Genomic DNA, 16,390 nt, shown 5'->3' on the forward strand with positions numbered 1-16,390 from the left:
AGGCTATGGATAGCAGTGAATATGGTACCAAACCAAACAGTGATCTGCTCTCACTGGGGCGAGTGTTACCTGGAGTTAGCCACTTGTTGCTATGGGGGAACATGGACATGTGTTAGAATATTTTCTGATTAAGAGGAGCCAAAAATTAAAAAAAAAAAAAAAAATTAAATAAAAATCTATTTAAACTTTGCCCCCACCTGCGGACTACCAGTTTGTTGTGACATCAGCTTTACAAACAACTAAAAAATGCTTCGTACAGAAAATGCCCTAGAACGGCTGCGTATACGAATTTACTTCTGAATTCACCAGTCTGCGGCTTCCTTTCCACTTCATTCATTTCACTTCTGCTAAAAACACTTTCTCATAGGCCTGACAATGGCCAAGAACTGGCATATTCTCAAGGCTTACGTTTCCGTCTGTTTGCCAAATGGCTGTAATATAATTCACAGAAGCCCTGTTTATTGAGTAATATTATTAATGGTTAGCATAATACTGTGGAATTGAAGACATTCTCTTCGGCTTATGTCCAGATCTTTAAAAAGAACATTGGTTCCAATATGAAATAAATGGCTTATATTAAAACTTATTATTTTAAAAAGTGGAACAATATGAAAGCACCTGAATAGTATATTTTTTAAATGATTGTAAGACAACTTTTTCAGATATATTAAGTCTCTTATGCATTAAAATACTTTGAATGATAACAAAAGGAGAATGCCATACTTATGAATGCTTTATAAAATCATTTATCATTTTCGACACATTGTTGGAAATACAGGACTGAGAAATCATTCAACTTAACAGTCTATTGACTTTTTCCCTTCAGCTGCATTTGCCAAATTTTGCTAAAATGAAAGATATTTGATGCTTTTATATTTATGGCTAAATTCATAAATTATCAAAATATGTCAAACAGGAAAATAAAAGCCAACTTTTATTTTCAAAAGGCACTTAATATCTAAATAAGAAGCATTAAAATGTATTCTCCACTTGCATGATAATTATTTCACTAGTTCATAATCAAACAGTCACCACCTGAGGCCAAGTCTGAAAATCTTGACTTCTAAAACCAATCATGAGCTTTAATTCATTTAATGGCTCTATTTTTAAGGAGAAGTATGAAATCATCCAAGAATCATAAAATATTAATCACTGAAATGTGAGCAGTTAAGAGAGAAAAGGAAAAAAATGGGATGGGGCACCAAGAGGTAGAGAGGTGAGGGATGGAAGTTGAGAAGGTGGGAACTAGTCAAAATAAAAAGAGAAGCTCAGAAAACAACACATCCTATAAAGGTATTAGCTGGCTTCATTTTTCTTTCAATTACAGTTAACATACAATATATTAGTTTCAGGTATACAACATAGCATTTAGACATTTACATAGCTTACAAAGTGATCACCTCGTTAAGTCTGCTTCTCATTGACCCCAAACATAGTGATTACATTATTTACTATATTCCCTATCCTGTACTTTACAGCCTTTGACTTTAACTGGCAATTTGTACTTCTTCATCCCTTCCCTTTTCACCCATCCTCCCAAATCCCTTCCCATCTGGCAACCATGAATTTGTGCTCTGTGTGTTTGTTTCCATTTTGTTTGTTCATTTTTCTTTTTTAGATTCCACATAGAAGTGAAGCCATATCATATTTGTCTTTCTATGACTTATTTCACTTAGCATAATGCCCTCTAGGTCCATCCATGTTCTAAATGGCAATATTTCATTCTTTTTTTTATGTCCAAATTAGGTTTCTTCCATATCTTGACTTTTTAAAATAATGCTGCAATGACCATAGGGGTGCATATATCTTCAGATAAGTGTTTTAGACTTTTTTGAATGAATAACCAGAAGTGGAATTGCTAGGTCATATAGTAGTTCTATTTTTAATTCTTTGAGAAACCTCTATACTGTTTCCCATAGTGGCTGCGTCAATCTGCAATCTCACCAACAGTGCACAAAGTTTCCCTTTTCTCCACATCCTCACCAACACTTTTTTCTTGATTTATTGATGATAGCCATTCTGACAGGAATGAGGTAATACCTCACTGTGGTGTAAATTCGCATTTCCTTGATAATTAGTGATGTTGGGCATCTTTTCATTTGTCTATTGGCCATCTATATGCCCTCTTTGGAGAAATGTCTATTTATGTCCTCTGCCCTATTTGTAATCAGATTTTTTGGTGGTTGTTACATTGTATGAGTGATTTGTAGATTTTGGATATCAACCCCTTGTATCATTGATGTATATCTTTTCCCATTCTGTAGGTTGTCTTTTTGTTTAGTTGATTGTTTTTCTCTGTGCAAAACCTTTTGAATTTGCTGTAGTCTCATTTGTTTATTTTCTTTTTCTCTTTCCTGTGGACACATATCCAAAAAGACATTTCTAAGAGTGATGTAAACAAGTCTACTGCCTATGTTTTCTTCTAGGGGTTTAATGGTTTTGGGTCTTACATTGAAGTCTTTAATCCATGTAGGGTTTATTCTTGTATACAGTGTAAGAAAGTGGTCCAATTTTCCCAACAGCATTTATTGAATAGACTGTATTTACCTCATTGTATATTCTTGCCTCTTTTGCCAAAAATTAATTGGCCACATAGGTGTGGGTTTATTTCTGGGCTCTCTATTCTGTCCCATTGATATATGTGTTTTTATAAAAGTACCATGCTCTTTTGATTACTGTAGCCTTGTAGTATAATTTGAAATCAGGTAGTGTGATACCACCAACTTTGTTCTTCTTTCTCAAGATTGCTTTGGATATTCAATGACTTTTGGAGTTCCATAAAAATTTTAGGATTATTTGTTCTAGTTCTGTGAAAAATGTCATTGGTATTTTGATAGGAATTGCATGGAATTTGTAGATTGCTTTGGGTAGTATGGACATTTGAACTATGTAAATTCTTCCTATCCATAAGCACAGTATATGCTTCCATTTATTTGTATCTTCTTCAATTTCTTTCTTTAATGCCTTATAGTGTTCTATGTACAAGTCTTTTATCTTCTTAGCTAAATTTATTCCTAGGTATTATTTGAAATTCAATAGTAAATAGGATTGTTTTCTTAATTTTTCTTTCTGATGGTTTGTTATGGGTATATAAAAATGCAACCAGTTTCTGAATATTAATTTTGTATCCTACTTTACTGAATTCATTTATTCTAATAGTTTTTGGTGAAATCTTTAGGGTTCTTTATATAGTATCCTATAATAGCTTTTATTTCTTCATTTCCAATTTGGATGCCTTTTATTTCTTGTCTGATTCTGTGACTATGACTTCCAGTGCTATGTTGAATAAAAATGGTGAAAACAGACATTCTTTTCATATTCCTGATCTTAAAGAAAAAGTTCTTAGTCTTTCAGTTGCATATGATCTTAGCTATGAATTTGTCATATATGGCCTCTATAATGTTGAGGTATGTAAGCGATTTGTAGTTTTTATCAAAATGTGGTAGAATTTGTCAAATGCTTTTTCTGCATCTATTGAGATGATTCTTCACTTTATGTGATGTATAACATTGATTTGTAGATATTGAACCAAACTTGTATCCAAGGAATAAATCCTACTTGAATATGGTATGTTACTTTTTATATGCATTGCTAAATTTGGTTTGTTAATTTTTGCATCTATGTTCATCAAGGATGTTCACATATATATACATATACGTATATACATACATACATATATATACATATATATTTGTAGTGTCTGTGTCTGGTTTTGCTATCAGCATAATGTTCACCAGTCACAGGAGTCTGAGACGGTGCTACTATTTTAAAAACCAAGATATGTTAACAAAATACACATGTTTATGTAACAAAAGATATAACCATTCTTATCATTAAAGAACTGCTTTTTAGAATATCTAATGTAGCTCACTGTATTTGCAACTTTAATTTTAATAGGTATAGATCAATTATCCTCCAAAACTATTGTACCAATTTGCAGTCCCATCAGTGATGTATAAAAGTTCATATTCTCATATATCCTAAATGTTATCGATCTAAACCTTTAAACTTTGTTAATTTGATAGGTTCAAAACATTATTTTACAATTTGCACTTTCCTGGTTAAAACTAAGGTTGGATAACCTTTCATGTGTTAACTGAAAATTATCAGTTCTTCCTTTATAAATTGCTTGTTCCTGTATCTTCTCCTTGTCCTTAGGTTGTTGTATTTCAATTATTTTTAAGTGTCCATTGTGTATGAGAGATTGTGACATAAGAAATATATATTTGGTCTCTGGTACACAGCTCCTAAATCTCTTGTAATTTCCTAAGTGATAAGAGTGGTAGGGGAATCTTTTGTTATATTTCGATTCTGTCCCTGAAATAGCTCCAGAGCAATAAACATAAAAGCAACATCTTTTATAACTCATAACAATCCCCTTCCAACCTCACCTGATTTGTTAATGAGGTGATTTTGGAAATCCCCATAAGTATGTGGCCAGTTGCCAGGAGGAACTGACCATGTCATTAGAGGTTGGAACTGTCAGCTCTACCCCTGGATTTCCAGGGAGGACAATGGAGGTTGAGTTCAGTCACCAATGGCCAATGATTTAATCAATCACGCCTACATTATAAAGCATTCATAAAAACTCTAGCCAAAGAGGATCTAAGCTTGCAGACTGCCAAACACATCAAAGTGCTGGGAGAATGGTGAGCTTGAAGAGAGCACAGATGCTCTGTCCTCTTCATACATTGCCCTGTGTGTCCCTTCCATCCAGCCATTCTTGAGTTGCATCCTTTAGTAATAAAGGGTAATCTGGTCTAGCAGATTATAGAATCAAAGGAGGAGAGTGTAGAAACCTCCAGTATGTAGCTAAGTCAGTTAAGGACCCTCTTCTGCAATCGGCATCTGAAGCCTGGGCTGTCTTGTGGAACTGAGCTTTTTTAACACATGGTGTCTGTGCTAACTCTAGCTAGTGTCACAATGGAGTTAAATTGTAAGACACCTAGTTGGTGTCCAAAAAGAGCTGGAGAAATGCTTGGTGTAGAAAAACCTACACACTTGGTGTCATAAGTGCTGTGAGTAGGAGAGAAGCAGTGTTTCATTTCTTTTAGAGTGATCTTAACTCTTTACCTGCTAATATGAAAATATTTCCTATCAGCCCATCACTTATTACACTGTAGTTCTGTTAGTCCTTAAACTACACATTATTTTAAGGATGTATGTAACACGTCAATAACTTCCTTCATGGCTCCCATTATGTTTCTTTGTATTTCATGTTTTGCTTATAAAGGCCTCCTGCTTTAGATTTAGAGCTATGTTCCAAACTTTAATAAGTTTACAGCTATTTTTACATTTAAATCTTTAAGCCACCTAGATTTCTGTGCATGCCACGAGGTAGGGCTCTAAATTTAAATTGGCAGCCAATTGCCTCAAGCCATTTACTGAAGACTCCTCACTACTTTTAATACTGGTAGGGTTGTTACTGGTGCTGCACCCTCTTTCATAATAGCTGATAGTGATGTGGATGCTGGTTATGTCTATCAACATTTTTTCCCCATTTTTTTCTTTTTCCTAAAGCTGTAAATTTCTACCTCAACTATAAAATGTCCTCTGACCATCATGACAAACTAAAGTAACGTAGCTCCTAGGTCATTTTTGCCATAAATTTTCAAATTAATTAAAATTACTGATATTGGTATTGAATTAAACCTGATCGATGCAAATACATGAAGCTCTCTCTGTATCTAAAGACATTTTCTTATATAGAAATCTTTGCATAAATAACTTTGGATATAGGAGTCATACAGCCCCCATTTTTTAGGGCCGCCTTTCCAGACACCTTAAAATTCTAGTTTTTCTTGTTTTATATAAACTATTGATAATTCTGATAAAGAGGAAAAAAACTGAGTTTAATTTTAGAGGTTAGTTCTGACTTTATTTCTAAAAATGAAATTTTCAACATTATTGACAGCTTTTTCTCTCTATGCAATTTTTTTTCTGAAATAATTGGCATTTTAGGGTCATACCGATTTATTTTTATCCATTCCCAGAAGATCGGCCAAAATTAAGTTTAAAGAATTGATAACCACCATTTCTCCCCACCCCCGTTTTTGAGGTTTCCATGCATGAAACCGAGCACTCACGTGTGGTCCCTCGGTGAAGCTCTCCTGAGAACAGAGGCACCTGTAGGGCTGGCTCTTCGTGTCGCAGTGACGGGCGTGACCGTGGCACTGACATCTGCGAACAGGAGCATCAGACAGCACCTAAGAAACATCAGCTCCACTGCGACTATGTCTAAGAACCTCGGAACACATCCACTTTGTGAACTCAGCAAGGAGGGTGAGTGGCTTAATCAACGCAGATCATTTTGTCTTTACTCCTAAAGTATCGGAAGGAGTATCATCGATAGCCAAACCACACTGACTGACTGGGAAGGTAATTTCCAAGCCTAAATGGGTCGTTTATACCTACAGAAACCATGTGGCACATTCTCCAGAAAAAAAGCACTTCCTAAAACTATTCAAGACACAGTTAAGGATATCAAGTTGAGAATCAACTGCAGAAGGAAGTTAACAAATTTCAATTTTTTTTCCAAAGTTAGATGGTGAACAATAGTATTTTTTCATTATGCTGATACTTAATCAATAATACTTACCGATCGGTAGTCAGGTTTTAAAGATGCGCTTTCTTTACAGGGTGTGTTATTCTTCTCACACAGCCAGTTCTAAACATGGTCTGCATGTGTGCCGTTTCCATACCGGAGAGCGTGCTGCCTGGTAACTCTTTAGCTATCTCTTTACTTAAATACTGTGAGCCATGTTTTCAATTATGGTCAGATATTTATGAATTAAGGCATATTAGGCTATTCCTTTCAAGGAAAACAAATACTCATAAAACTGTGAATTGTGAAATCAGAGAGACCAAGCCCAGTACTTATACATGAGCTGGTACTACAGCTGTAATTCCAAATCCAGCTCCTTCTCTTTGATTTCAAGAATACTCAAACATTACATTCCAGGACCAACCAAACTGTGGGGTAAATTATTTCTAAATCAGATCCACAGTATCATCACTTTTAAACCCAACAGCCTTTGCAAATTGATTCTATCACAATATGATATTATAGAGAGAAAAAACTCAGATACAAATCTCCCCAAAATCTCAGAGTAGGAAGCCATCTTAATACCTGAAATTTGTAATCTAGCTTGCTCTAAATAAGTATGGCAAAAATCTTGAAAACAAACTTCACAGTGAAAAGCATACTGCAACAGAAACCTTACCTCCCAGTTATGGTAATTTCATTGACCGCGTAATATCTGTGTCTGAGGCTGACAGGAGTCTCGGTTGTATAGTACTGTCCATGGAAATGAAATCTTATTTGTGTGGCTTTTACAAACTCTTGAAGAGACTGGGTATTGTAGAAATCATTGTATCCAGGACGATGATTTGGCCCAGGTGTTAGGACACTAAATGTGACATTGCCTTGAGAATATGGAGTAAAACTGTTGATGAAAGAAATTTTAAATCATGAAAAACTAATCATATTTTTCACAAAACAAATTATAATACCATATTAATAACAGCTTAAATTCTTCACTCTGGAGAAATGTAGTCCATACATTTCATATGCAAACGATATAGCATCACAGAAAATATATACTAAAGCATTTCCTGGATGACATAAAAATTCTATTAATATAGATAACTTGCTAAACAATCTGAAAATCAGATTATAAAGAACAAGTGAGACTATAAGCAACAGATACTCAAAAGTCTTATGAGAATTTTAAACAATTTAAACCTCATTTTGGGGAGAAATCCTAGAAGAATCTGCTTCAAGATGGTGATTGAGGAGTCTCTACCAGCATGGTGAATTAGTTTACTTGTAGGTTATTACTAACCCATCTATCTAGTAAAAGTAACTCAAATGCCTTCAAAAGAAATTGTTTCAAAAACTATTCATACTTGGAAAGCTGAAGACAGTTGACAGAATCAGAATTTTCCAAATCTCCATTGTTTTTCATTCCAAAAGTACTGCAATTTTTAGCAAAATACTGCCAATCTTCCCAGTCTAGGCCAGTCTCCTTCTTCCTCTGAATCCTTACCGCTGTAGGTTGTGGACTAAAGAACTGAATGATAATATAAAACACCTAAAAATAAATAAGTTAATTATTGTTACTGAAGTTTTAAGTTTGGCTCCATCAGTCTAAATCAATCAAACTATGGAATTGTTCGATTCAAATCTGATGGCTTACTTCCTCAAAATGACAACTACCAGAGCTTTACTAGACGTCCAGAAATTTCATAACCCTATAGTAAAAGTAACATGTTCTATCATTGCATTTCTGTCCTTCTTCTAGGGATTTTATAAAGTGGAAATTAAGTTTGATATAAAGACATCAGAAAAAACCATTACTTCCATCAAATAATTATGTACGTTCCATAGTTATTTAAAATAAGCACCTGTTTTTATTAATTTGCGGTACTTAATATTAAAAAAAATGTTTCACTATTTCATGATTTTGATACAAATCTCTAAAAAATTAGGCCCTACATGTCTTCTTTTAGATATTTTTAATTCATACATTATAATGTTCAGTTGCCTGGTTCAATTTTGACCTTGTAGTAGGTTGAATTATGGGCCCGACTGGATGGTCAAGTTCTAATTCCTGGTACCTGTGAACGTGACTTTATTTGGAAACAGGATCTTTGTAGACGTAATTAAATTAAAGGATCTCCGGATGAGATCGTGGCGGATGTAGGGCAGTCTTCACAAGAAAAAGAGGAGCGAGAATAGACAGAAACAAGCATGAAGGCCGTGGGAAGATGGAGGCAGAAGTTGGAGTGCTACTGCAAAGCCAAGGAATGGCCCAAGCTGGACGAGGCGAGACCCCGCCAACCGTGATCCCCACTTCTGATCTTCGGAGCCGTCAGAAAATACATTTCTGTTGTTTTAAGCCCTTAAATTTATGCAGTAGCCACAGGAAAGTAATAGACACTCCATCATTTCAAATTACCTGATACTGTCCATTCTCCAAATCTACTGTAATAGTCACGCCTTCATTAAGTTGGGCAATGCTTGGGAACACACGTGAAACCCACGAAGTACTAATATCATTGTCATTGATGAAAGAAAGAGGATGGGCCTCAGGATTCAGCCGTGACACCCTGTCACTGGTCGTGTCTTCCGCATCACTGGGAATGCAGTACCGCTGGTCCAAAGGGTGGACCCGAGGGTGGCTGCCAGGACAGCGGCAATGTGACTGGATATGCAGCTTGGGCAGCTCTCCAGAAAAGATGTCCATAATCTCCCTGTGGAGGTCAAGGGCAGACAGTGAGGACAAACAGTTCGACGCCAACAGAACTTCTAAGAGTTACTACAGATGAGTATCACTATATATTGTAATGTTTTCATTAGTACCCATTTAGCTTTCATAACTTTTAAACAAAAACTCATTTCTGGCCAAGTAAACATACTTGTTCTCATAAAATGAAACATACTAATTTTATAAAAAAACAGAAAATTCTTCACTATTGACATTTTACATCATGAAGCACATACAAACCCTTGTCTGCTTATCAAAATATTTAACTAATATAATATTTTACTGTGCCTATTTGAAGAAAGGTAACGTTCACTTAGATTGTTAAACTGACTTCCTACGGAGAATGAACAGTAATATATTGAAAGCAGAGAGAGTTATGGACAAAGTCTTCAGTTCACCCATGGGGAGTAAGAAAATAAAATTATACCTATCTGCTGCTGATTTAGGTGAAGGGAGTGAGGCCAAGACCATTTGTCAATGGTTTCCTGTGACTCATCAGTACAGATTCTGGCACCCTAAAATGCCTCAATGGCTTCAGATCACATGGCAGCTGCCAACCGTCAAAGAAGAATGCCAATTCCAGGCAGATATTATTTAATTTTTCCATTAAGGGCGTTATACCTGTTCTAGATTAAAATTAGTCATTCTGTTTCTGGGCATGCTTCCAGCTAACACCTTTCCAGACATTTCAGGTCGGCCAAGGCCAGTAGTCAGGTCTAACTAGGGACATCAGAGTCCTCTCAGACTCCAGTGGATCAACGGCTAAGTCAGGAAGATTTTCCATGTACTAAAACACAAAGTCACACCTTCTTTAAATCTAATTTTTTTCCAATTGATAACAGATTCTGTTATGAGATCAGAAGTGACTATTCAGTGAAAACTTTTATTCTCCCCAAAATTACTGTAACACTGCTCTTCAGAATGTTTAGACAAAAGTGATTTAAAAGGTATTGAGGCTGATAGCGGTAAGTCTCCCGAAATATGTTTTCCAGTGTCATAGTACCCTTTATTCAGGTACCTCTTGTTACATAGACTAGTAAAAATTACTAATGAATACCCCACTGACCATGGCGGCACCTCAAGAGCAATGCTTCTCAAATTTACACGAACTCGTGCTGCCATTTGTAAATTCACCATACTCATCTAACTCCCTTGAAAAATATGAACATTTTTAAATCTTTAATAGAAGTAAATAAGATCAATTCATCCATACAACAATATGTTCTTATATCATCAAATCACAAAATAGAAAAGGCACTTGGGAGGATGTTTTAAGCTGAATGCCACTGGAACTTTTTTTGAACAAATAGGGAATCTACATGCCTTCGAGAACCCCCAAGATAGAGTCCCCACCTATTCTCAAGATGAACTCTTTTACTACAGCTAGTCCAAGTCTAAATAATTATTTGCTCACTGGAAATAGAAAAATATATAACAACACTTGAAGTTATTCATAATAGACCAGTCTCTTGAGACTTTCCTATATAACAAAATAATCATTTTTGTTGTTCTACAAATTCAACAAAGTAATTTTAAAAGGTGAGATATAGAAGTTTAAGTATCAAAAACTACTTCTTATAGAACATTTACTTTTTTTAGAAGAAATTTTTTGTAAAGAATTTGATCAGTTTCACATGATGAGGAGTTACCTGCTAGAGTAGCTCTAGTGAATAACAACCACAGACTAAGCCAAAGCAAACACTGTAAACATTAATTAGGTGATGTTAGCCAAATGCTGTAAAGGTGAAAAATGCTATAATCTTCATAATACTCTTATTTAAGTAGATGCAGCATTTATTCTTCTGCTTTTTGAGCTTTACAATACCACACCTGCTTACCTGTTTGTAAGCGCCACTTGGTATAATCGAAAATCTTGCATTCTTCCAACAAACTGCTCTAGACCTGCAGAATGCATATATGTACATCATATGAGAAGTCTGTTTACCAAAAAATAGCTGACAAATATTCAAGTGAAATTCCTTTGAAGCTATGAACTTTTTAATCATTTATATATCACAGCCTTTTTAAATTCTTACAGATCAATATATAGATAGTTTGCTAATTCCATCTGAATAACAACAATCATAATTATCTCCACGAACGTTGCAGGACTTGAAGTGAATACTTTGACCACTCTACCTAATGACCCAACTTTTGATCTCTCCGGAAGTCCTCACCAAATCAAACTTCTCTCTACTTTATAAATCTAGAAACCTAGCATCTCATCAGCCTGAAATTTGATTGTCATCTGCTTCCAACTGCAATGTTCAGAGCATTTGCACTCACGGCCAAGAGGAAGACTTCCCACTCTTTCACCCTACCTCTTCGACCTCCAAGCTCCAGAGCGTCAGTTTGGGTGCTCTCCAGTCTAGAAAATCTCTAATAAATGAGGATAAAGTAAACCCGCCTACTCATGAGTCTAAGTTATTCACATTTATAAACGGCATCCTAGTTCAGTCTCCAAATTCCAACACCATATAAGAATCTTCCTAAGCCAAGCCAGGTCAAAGCCTAGTCTGTATTAAATGAGGTGTCCTTTCAAAGTACAGGTAGATCTCAACCTTAAACCACACATTATTTTATTAATCCATTTAGCAAATATTTAAGACTTAGTAACAGGCAAGTCCAATAGAGTGGGAAGAAAACAACCTACCACCTCCATGTTTAATGTTAATAGTGAGAAAAATTTGATGAAAAATGGCAAAATTCTACAGTTTGGATCCTGGAGACGCTCCGAGATGTGGTGTAATATCTAACGACAATAAGTGTAGAGCAGTGACCAATTCACCAAATGACCATTTGCTGAAATGTTTGGATTTTTTTTTGTCTTAATATTAAAGAGTGTTTCACCTATCTTTGCTGCAGCTCCTTGGTGGTGCCTTGGAAGAACCTGGAACGGAGTGAAGATGTGTCTGATGAATACAAGATGCAGAGTAAAATCAGCACACCCAATAGTCTGATATTGCTCTCAGAAGCAGGAGATGAATTAGCAGAGAAGGGTGAGACTTTGGGGCATAAAAAAGATATATGTATGTGTACAGGTATGCATACACATTTATATATTTTTATATTTATGTTAAAGGGTATGTAGAAGAAAAATAAACTATTTTACATATGAATATTTCTTTTCGAGTGTAAACGTTTCCAATGGCTGCATAAATACATCAGCGGGTGCTCCCTTTCCACCCCGGTCTCAATCTTCCATGTCCTCACCACCTGAGCCTGTGGGAGGAAAGTGTTCTACGCAGTCTCCTGTGCTGACTTGCCTGTAAACAGAGTCATCTACCCCATCTTCCCAGAAACAGGCACCTTAGACAAGTATGGACTAATTATTACTTAAACTGGTATTATGAAGACAAAACAAAAATGCTCTATTAAAACTTTGTAGAATTCTTTAGCTTTCCAACACAAATAGCTTTAAAATTTATAATTAGTTAAAAGAAATAAGAAAACATGATGCATTGCTCATTCTATGAGCTGGCAATTTGGTAAATCCACCTGGATCCAATATGTAAAGCTAAACAAACAGGGCGTGATGAAAGGAAGGGTACGCCTTTCTTGGAGATAGGAGGAAAGCTGAGAAGAACAGGTGTGAATACAGTTAAGGCGCCGTGTGCTTTCGTTTGGGTAATAGGGAAGACAAACCAGGGAAAATACACTAAGAATTCACTTATGTAAATTTTAAAGAGTAGGGAAGACAAACCGGGGAAACATCACTCTTCAAGGTGTGACTCCTTCCTGAGGTAAGAAGGAATGTTGTCTGCCCAGAATGAAAGAAGCTGGGTCTGCTTCCTGTTTATTTCTTCATCTATCCCCGCCCACACCCAGCCCTCCTCCTGGCATCCTCCATCCCTCTGCTCCAGCTCTGCAGACTGAATTTCTAACACCCCACAACTACCAAGTTCTCTCAGTCCTAAGGATTTGCACATCATTTTACCTCTGTTTTTACTTAGCAAGACAAAGCAGTAATTGGTCTTATTTGCTGTTCTATCTCTAACTCATAGCCACATTCCTGGCACATGGTAAATTGTTAAAAAAAAATAATTATGAAGAAAAAGGTGGGAAAGGTAGGAAACGGGAGGAGAGGTGTTTGTACCTGTAATGAAGATCTAGGGCTGCTATAGAAGATGAGTAAGGAGACTGACCAGGAATAAATTACAAGGATCTTCAAGAAGTAGTTCGAGGGCCACCTGAAATCAGAGATCGCCACCTAGCATTGGAACAAGAGTTAAGCTAAGTGATTTCCTCAAACAAGCTGACAACCCAAGAGCGACATTAAATAACTGGAGGTATCCAAGACTGAGAGTTCCCAGGCAAGCTGCATAAAACAAGGGGAAAATAAAGTTAAGACTCCAGTAATAGGGAAGTAGACATGATATACCACAGTACTTAATTGGACAAGAAAATGAAACCAGATAAGAGGTGATTGACCAGGAGAAAAGAGGAATCAAGGTACTGGCCATCTGAATAAGTGAAAGTAGAGTACGTAGAAATAAGAAAGCAAGATATTTGGAACAATCATAGTATTCACATTAGTGCCAGCTGGGGACACAAAAGCTGAGCAACACTGATACTGCTTTTGGCAACACTGACTAATGGAGCAACAGGAAGTTCTCACCATACTCAAAGCATACTTTGCCATCGAGAAATACCTTCTGAATTAAAAAGTCATTATTATGGGTTGAATTGTGTCCCCCACAGACACATACATTGACGTCTTATCCCTTAGGACCTACGAATGTGACCTAATTTGTAAACAGTCTTTGCAGAAGTAATCAAGTTAAAGTGATATCGTTAGGGTGGGCACTAACAAATACAACCAGTGTCCTTATTAAAAGAGAAAAACTCCACATGAGGGCACAGTCACACACTGAGAAGGTCATGTGACAACAGAAGCAGAGATTAGAGTGATGCGGCTACAACCCAAGGAAACCAAGGACTGATGGCCACCAAAAGAAGTTAATCAGAGGCAAAGAAGGATTCTCTCCTACAGGTTTCAAAGAGGGCATGACCCTACTGACACCTTGATTTCCTGAACTGTGACAATAAATTTCTGTTATAAGCTACCTAGTTTGTAGAACTTTATTATGGAGGCCCAGGCGACTAATATAGTCATTGTTCCCTATGTCTGTTAACATAATGAATTATCAAAGAGAAAATATAAAATTTATAACATTTATTCTATGTTATCCAATTTTTTTTCTCAGTATAAAAAGTTGTCTCAAATGTCTTATGTACAATCTCTAGGGAATGTTTAATCTCAAAGCACCCAGAAAATATAGACTGTAACAAAAGATAATCACTTGTGATTTTAAAAGACGTTATATAAATGAATACAGCAAAAAATGATGAACTATGTGATTTGTCAAAGCCTGAACCATGGTTTTTAAATTGTCAGGGTGGCTTCATTCTTTCATGCATTCATTTGTTCAACCAATATTTATGGGAGCTTATTTTGTGCTAGGCACTTTCATAGGTTTCAGAGATATACGCATTTATAAAACAGGTACAATAAAACCTAAACAAACAAAAAATACCTACTTACTTTTATGGAGCCTGCATTCAAGCAGCTAGATGAACATAGTAAATGAGTAATTTATATAGTATAGTAGAACGTGATAAATGCTATGAAAATGGGAAAAAGCAGTGTGGAGAGCATGGCTGGGTTTTAATATGACGGTATGTTCATGAGAGGCCTCTGAGAATGTGGTATCAGCAGTGGACACAGGATGGACCACAGATGTATCTAGGGGTGAAATATTCAGTAATTCCAGTTCAGCTGTAGCAGGCAACCAAGTCGCAGTTGATGGAAGGCCAGCGTGTAGAAGTAGAGGTGTACGTTTTAATGCCGATAAATTAGAATTAACTTCCTATATTTTAATAATAGTTAAAGGGAAAGCTCTGCTGTAGAGGGATAATGAAATCTATTTTATCATCTATATAATAAAGGGGCTGGGTTTTATCACCTTTAAAACCATTTTAGTTTTGAATTTTGGAGTCTGCACATACTACAGAATTCATGTTCGAAGAAATTTCCAAAAAAATTAGAAAAAGTTCTAGAACAAATTATAGTTAATGTGAATCACCTATTCCAAACAAGAGAATAATTCTGATCTGGAGACACAATATGGAAAGTATTTCAAGAATACAGTAATAAGGGTAAATATTATTCATTCTTTTGCTAGTTGTTCATTTTTTAACAACAGATATTCACTGGAATAAACATTTTATAGAGATTCTTTGAAAAAATATTTGTATGACAATGAAAGGTTTAAATTATATAAATCGATCAAGGAAATTGATGTAATTCATACCAGAAAGACCTCAGTGTGTCAATACAGAAAATAGATAGGTAATGCCTGGGAAGAAGCAGTACATCCCACATTACAACTGGTGGCACACTAAAATTAGCCAAATGGGAAAACTTTGAGTAAATGTGACAAACTTTTAGCTAGACTGACCAAGAAAAGTGAAGACTCAAATTACTAAAATCAGGAATCAAAGAAGAGACATTACAATTAACCTTACAGACACGAAAAGGCCATAAGGGAATCCTATGAGCAACTGTATGCTCACAATTAAATAGCCTGAATAATATGGAAAAATTCCTAGAAAGACACAAACTCCTGAAACATCCTTAAGAAGAATTAGACAATCTGAGTAGAGCTATAATAAGAGGTTAAAGTACTAATAAAATTTTTTTTTCCACAAAAAAAGAAATCCAGGACCAAATGTCTTCACCAGCGAATTCATCTAAACATTTGAAGAAAACACAGCATTGATCCTTCACAAAGCTCTTCCAAAAAAATCGAAGCGGAAGAAACACTTCCCAATTCATTCTATGATGTCTTCTTACCCAGATTCCACAACCAATAAATATATCACAATAAAAGATACAGATCAAGGTCAGTTGTAATGTCTTAAAAATACAGATGCAAAAATCTTCAACAGAATACTAATAAATTGAATCCAATATCATAAAAAAAGGATTACACACCACAAGCAACTGGATTTATCCCATTGACACAAGGTAAGTGCAACATGTGAAAATCAAATAATGCACAATGTTGATAGAATAAAGGACAAAAGATCATCTCCATAGATGCAAAAAAAAAAAAAAT

General features: G+C 35.7%; 1 protein-coding gene across 1 annotated transcript in view; it reads right to left on the bottom strand.

Annotated features, from left to right (window-relative positions):
- The window catches only part of USH2A (usherin), a 564,162-nt gene that overhangs the window by 493,623 nt on the left and 54,149 nt on the right, over positions 1-16,390 (bottom strand). Inside the window, exons 4-8 of the mRNA XM_025049837.1 lie at positions 11,108-11,171; positions 8,961-9,255; positions 7,909-8,093; positions 7,224-7,445; positions 6,087-6,180 (exon numbers count right to left, since the gene is read on the bottom strand). Coding sequence (XP_024905605.1) covers positions 6,087-6,180; positions 7,224-7,445; positions 7,909-8,093; positions 8,961-9,255; positions 11,108-11,171 — 860 coding nt within the window. The remainder of the gene's footprint in view (positions 1-6,086; positions 6,181-7,223; positions 7,446-7,908; positions 8,094-8,960; positions 9,256-11,107; positions 11,172-16,390) is intronic.

The sequence above is a fragment of the Pteropus alecto genome, unplaced genomic scaffold, assembly GCF_000325575.1.
Source record: "Pteropus alecto unplaced genomic scaffold, ASM32557v1 scaffold65, whole genome shotgun sequence".
NCBI classification, from domain to species: domain Eukaryota; kingdom Metazoa; phylum Chordata; class Mammalia; order Chiroptera; family Pteropodidae; genus Pteropus; species Pteropus alecto.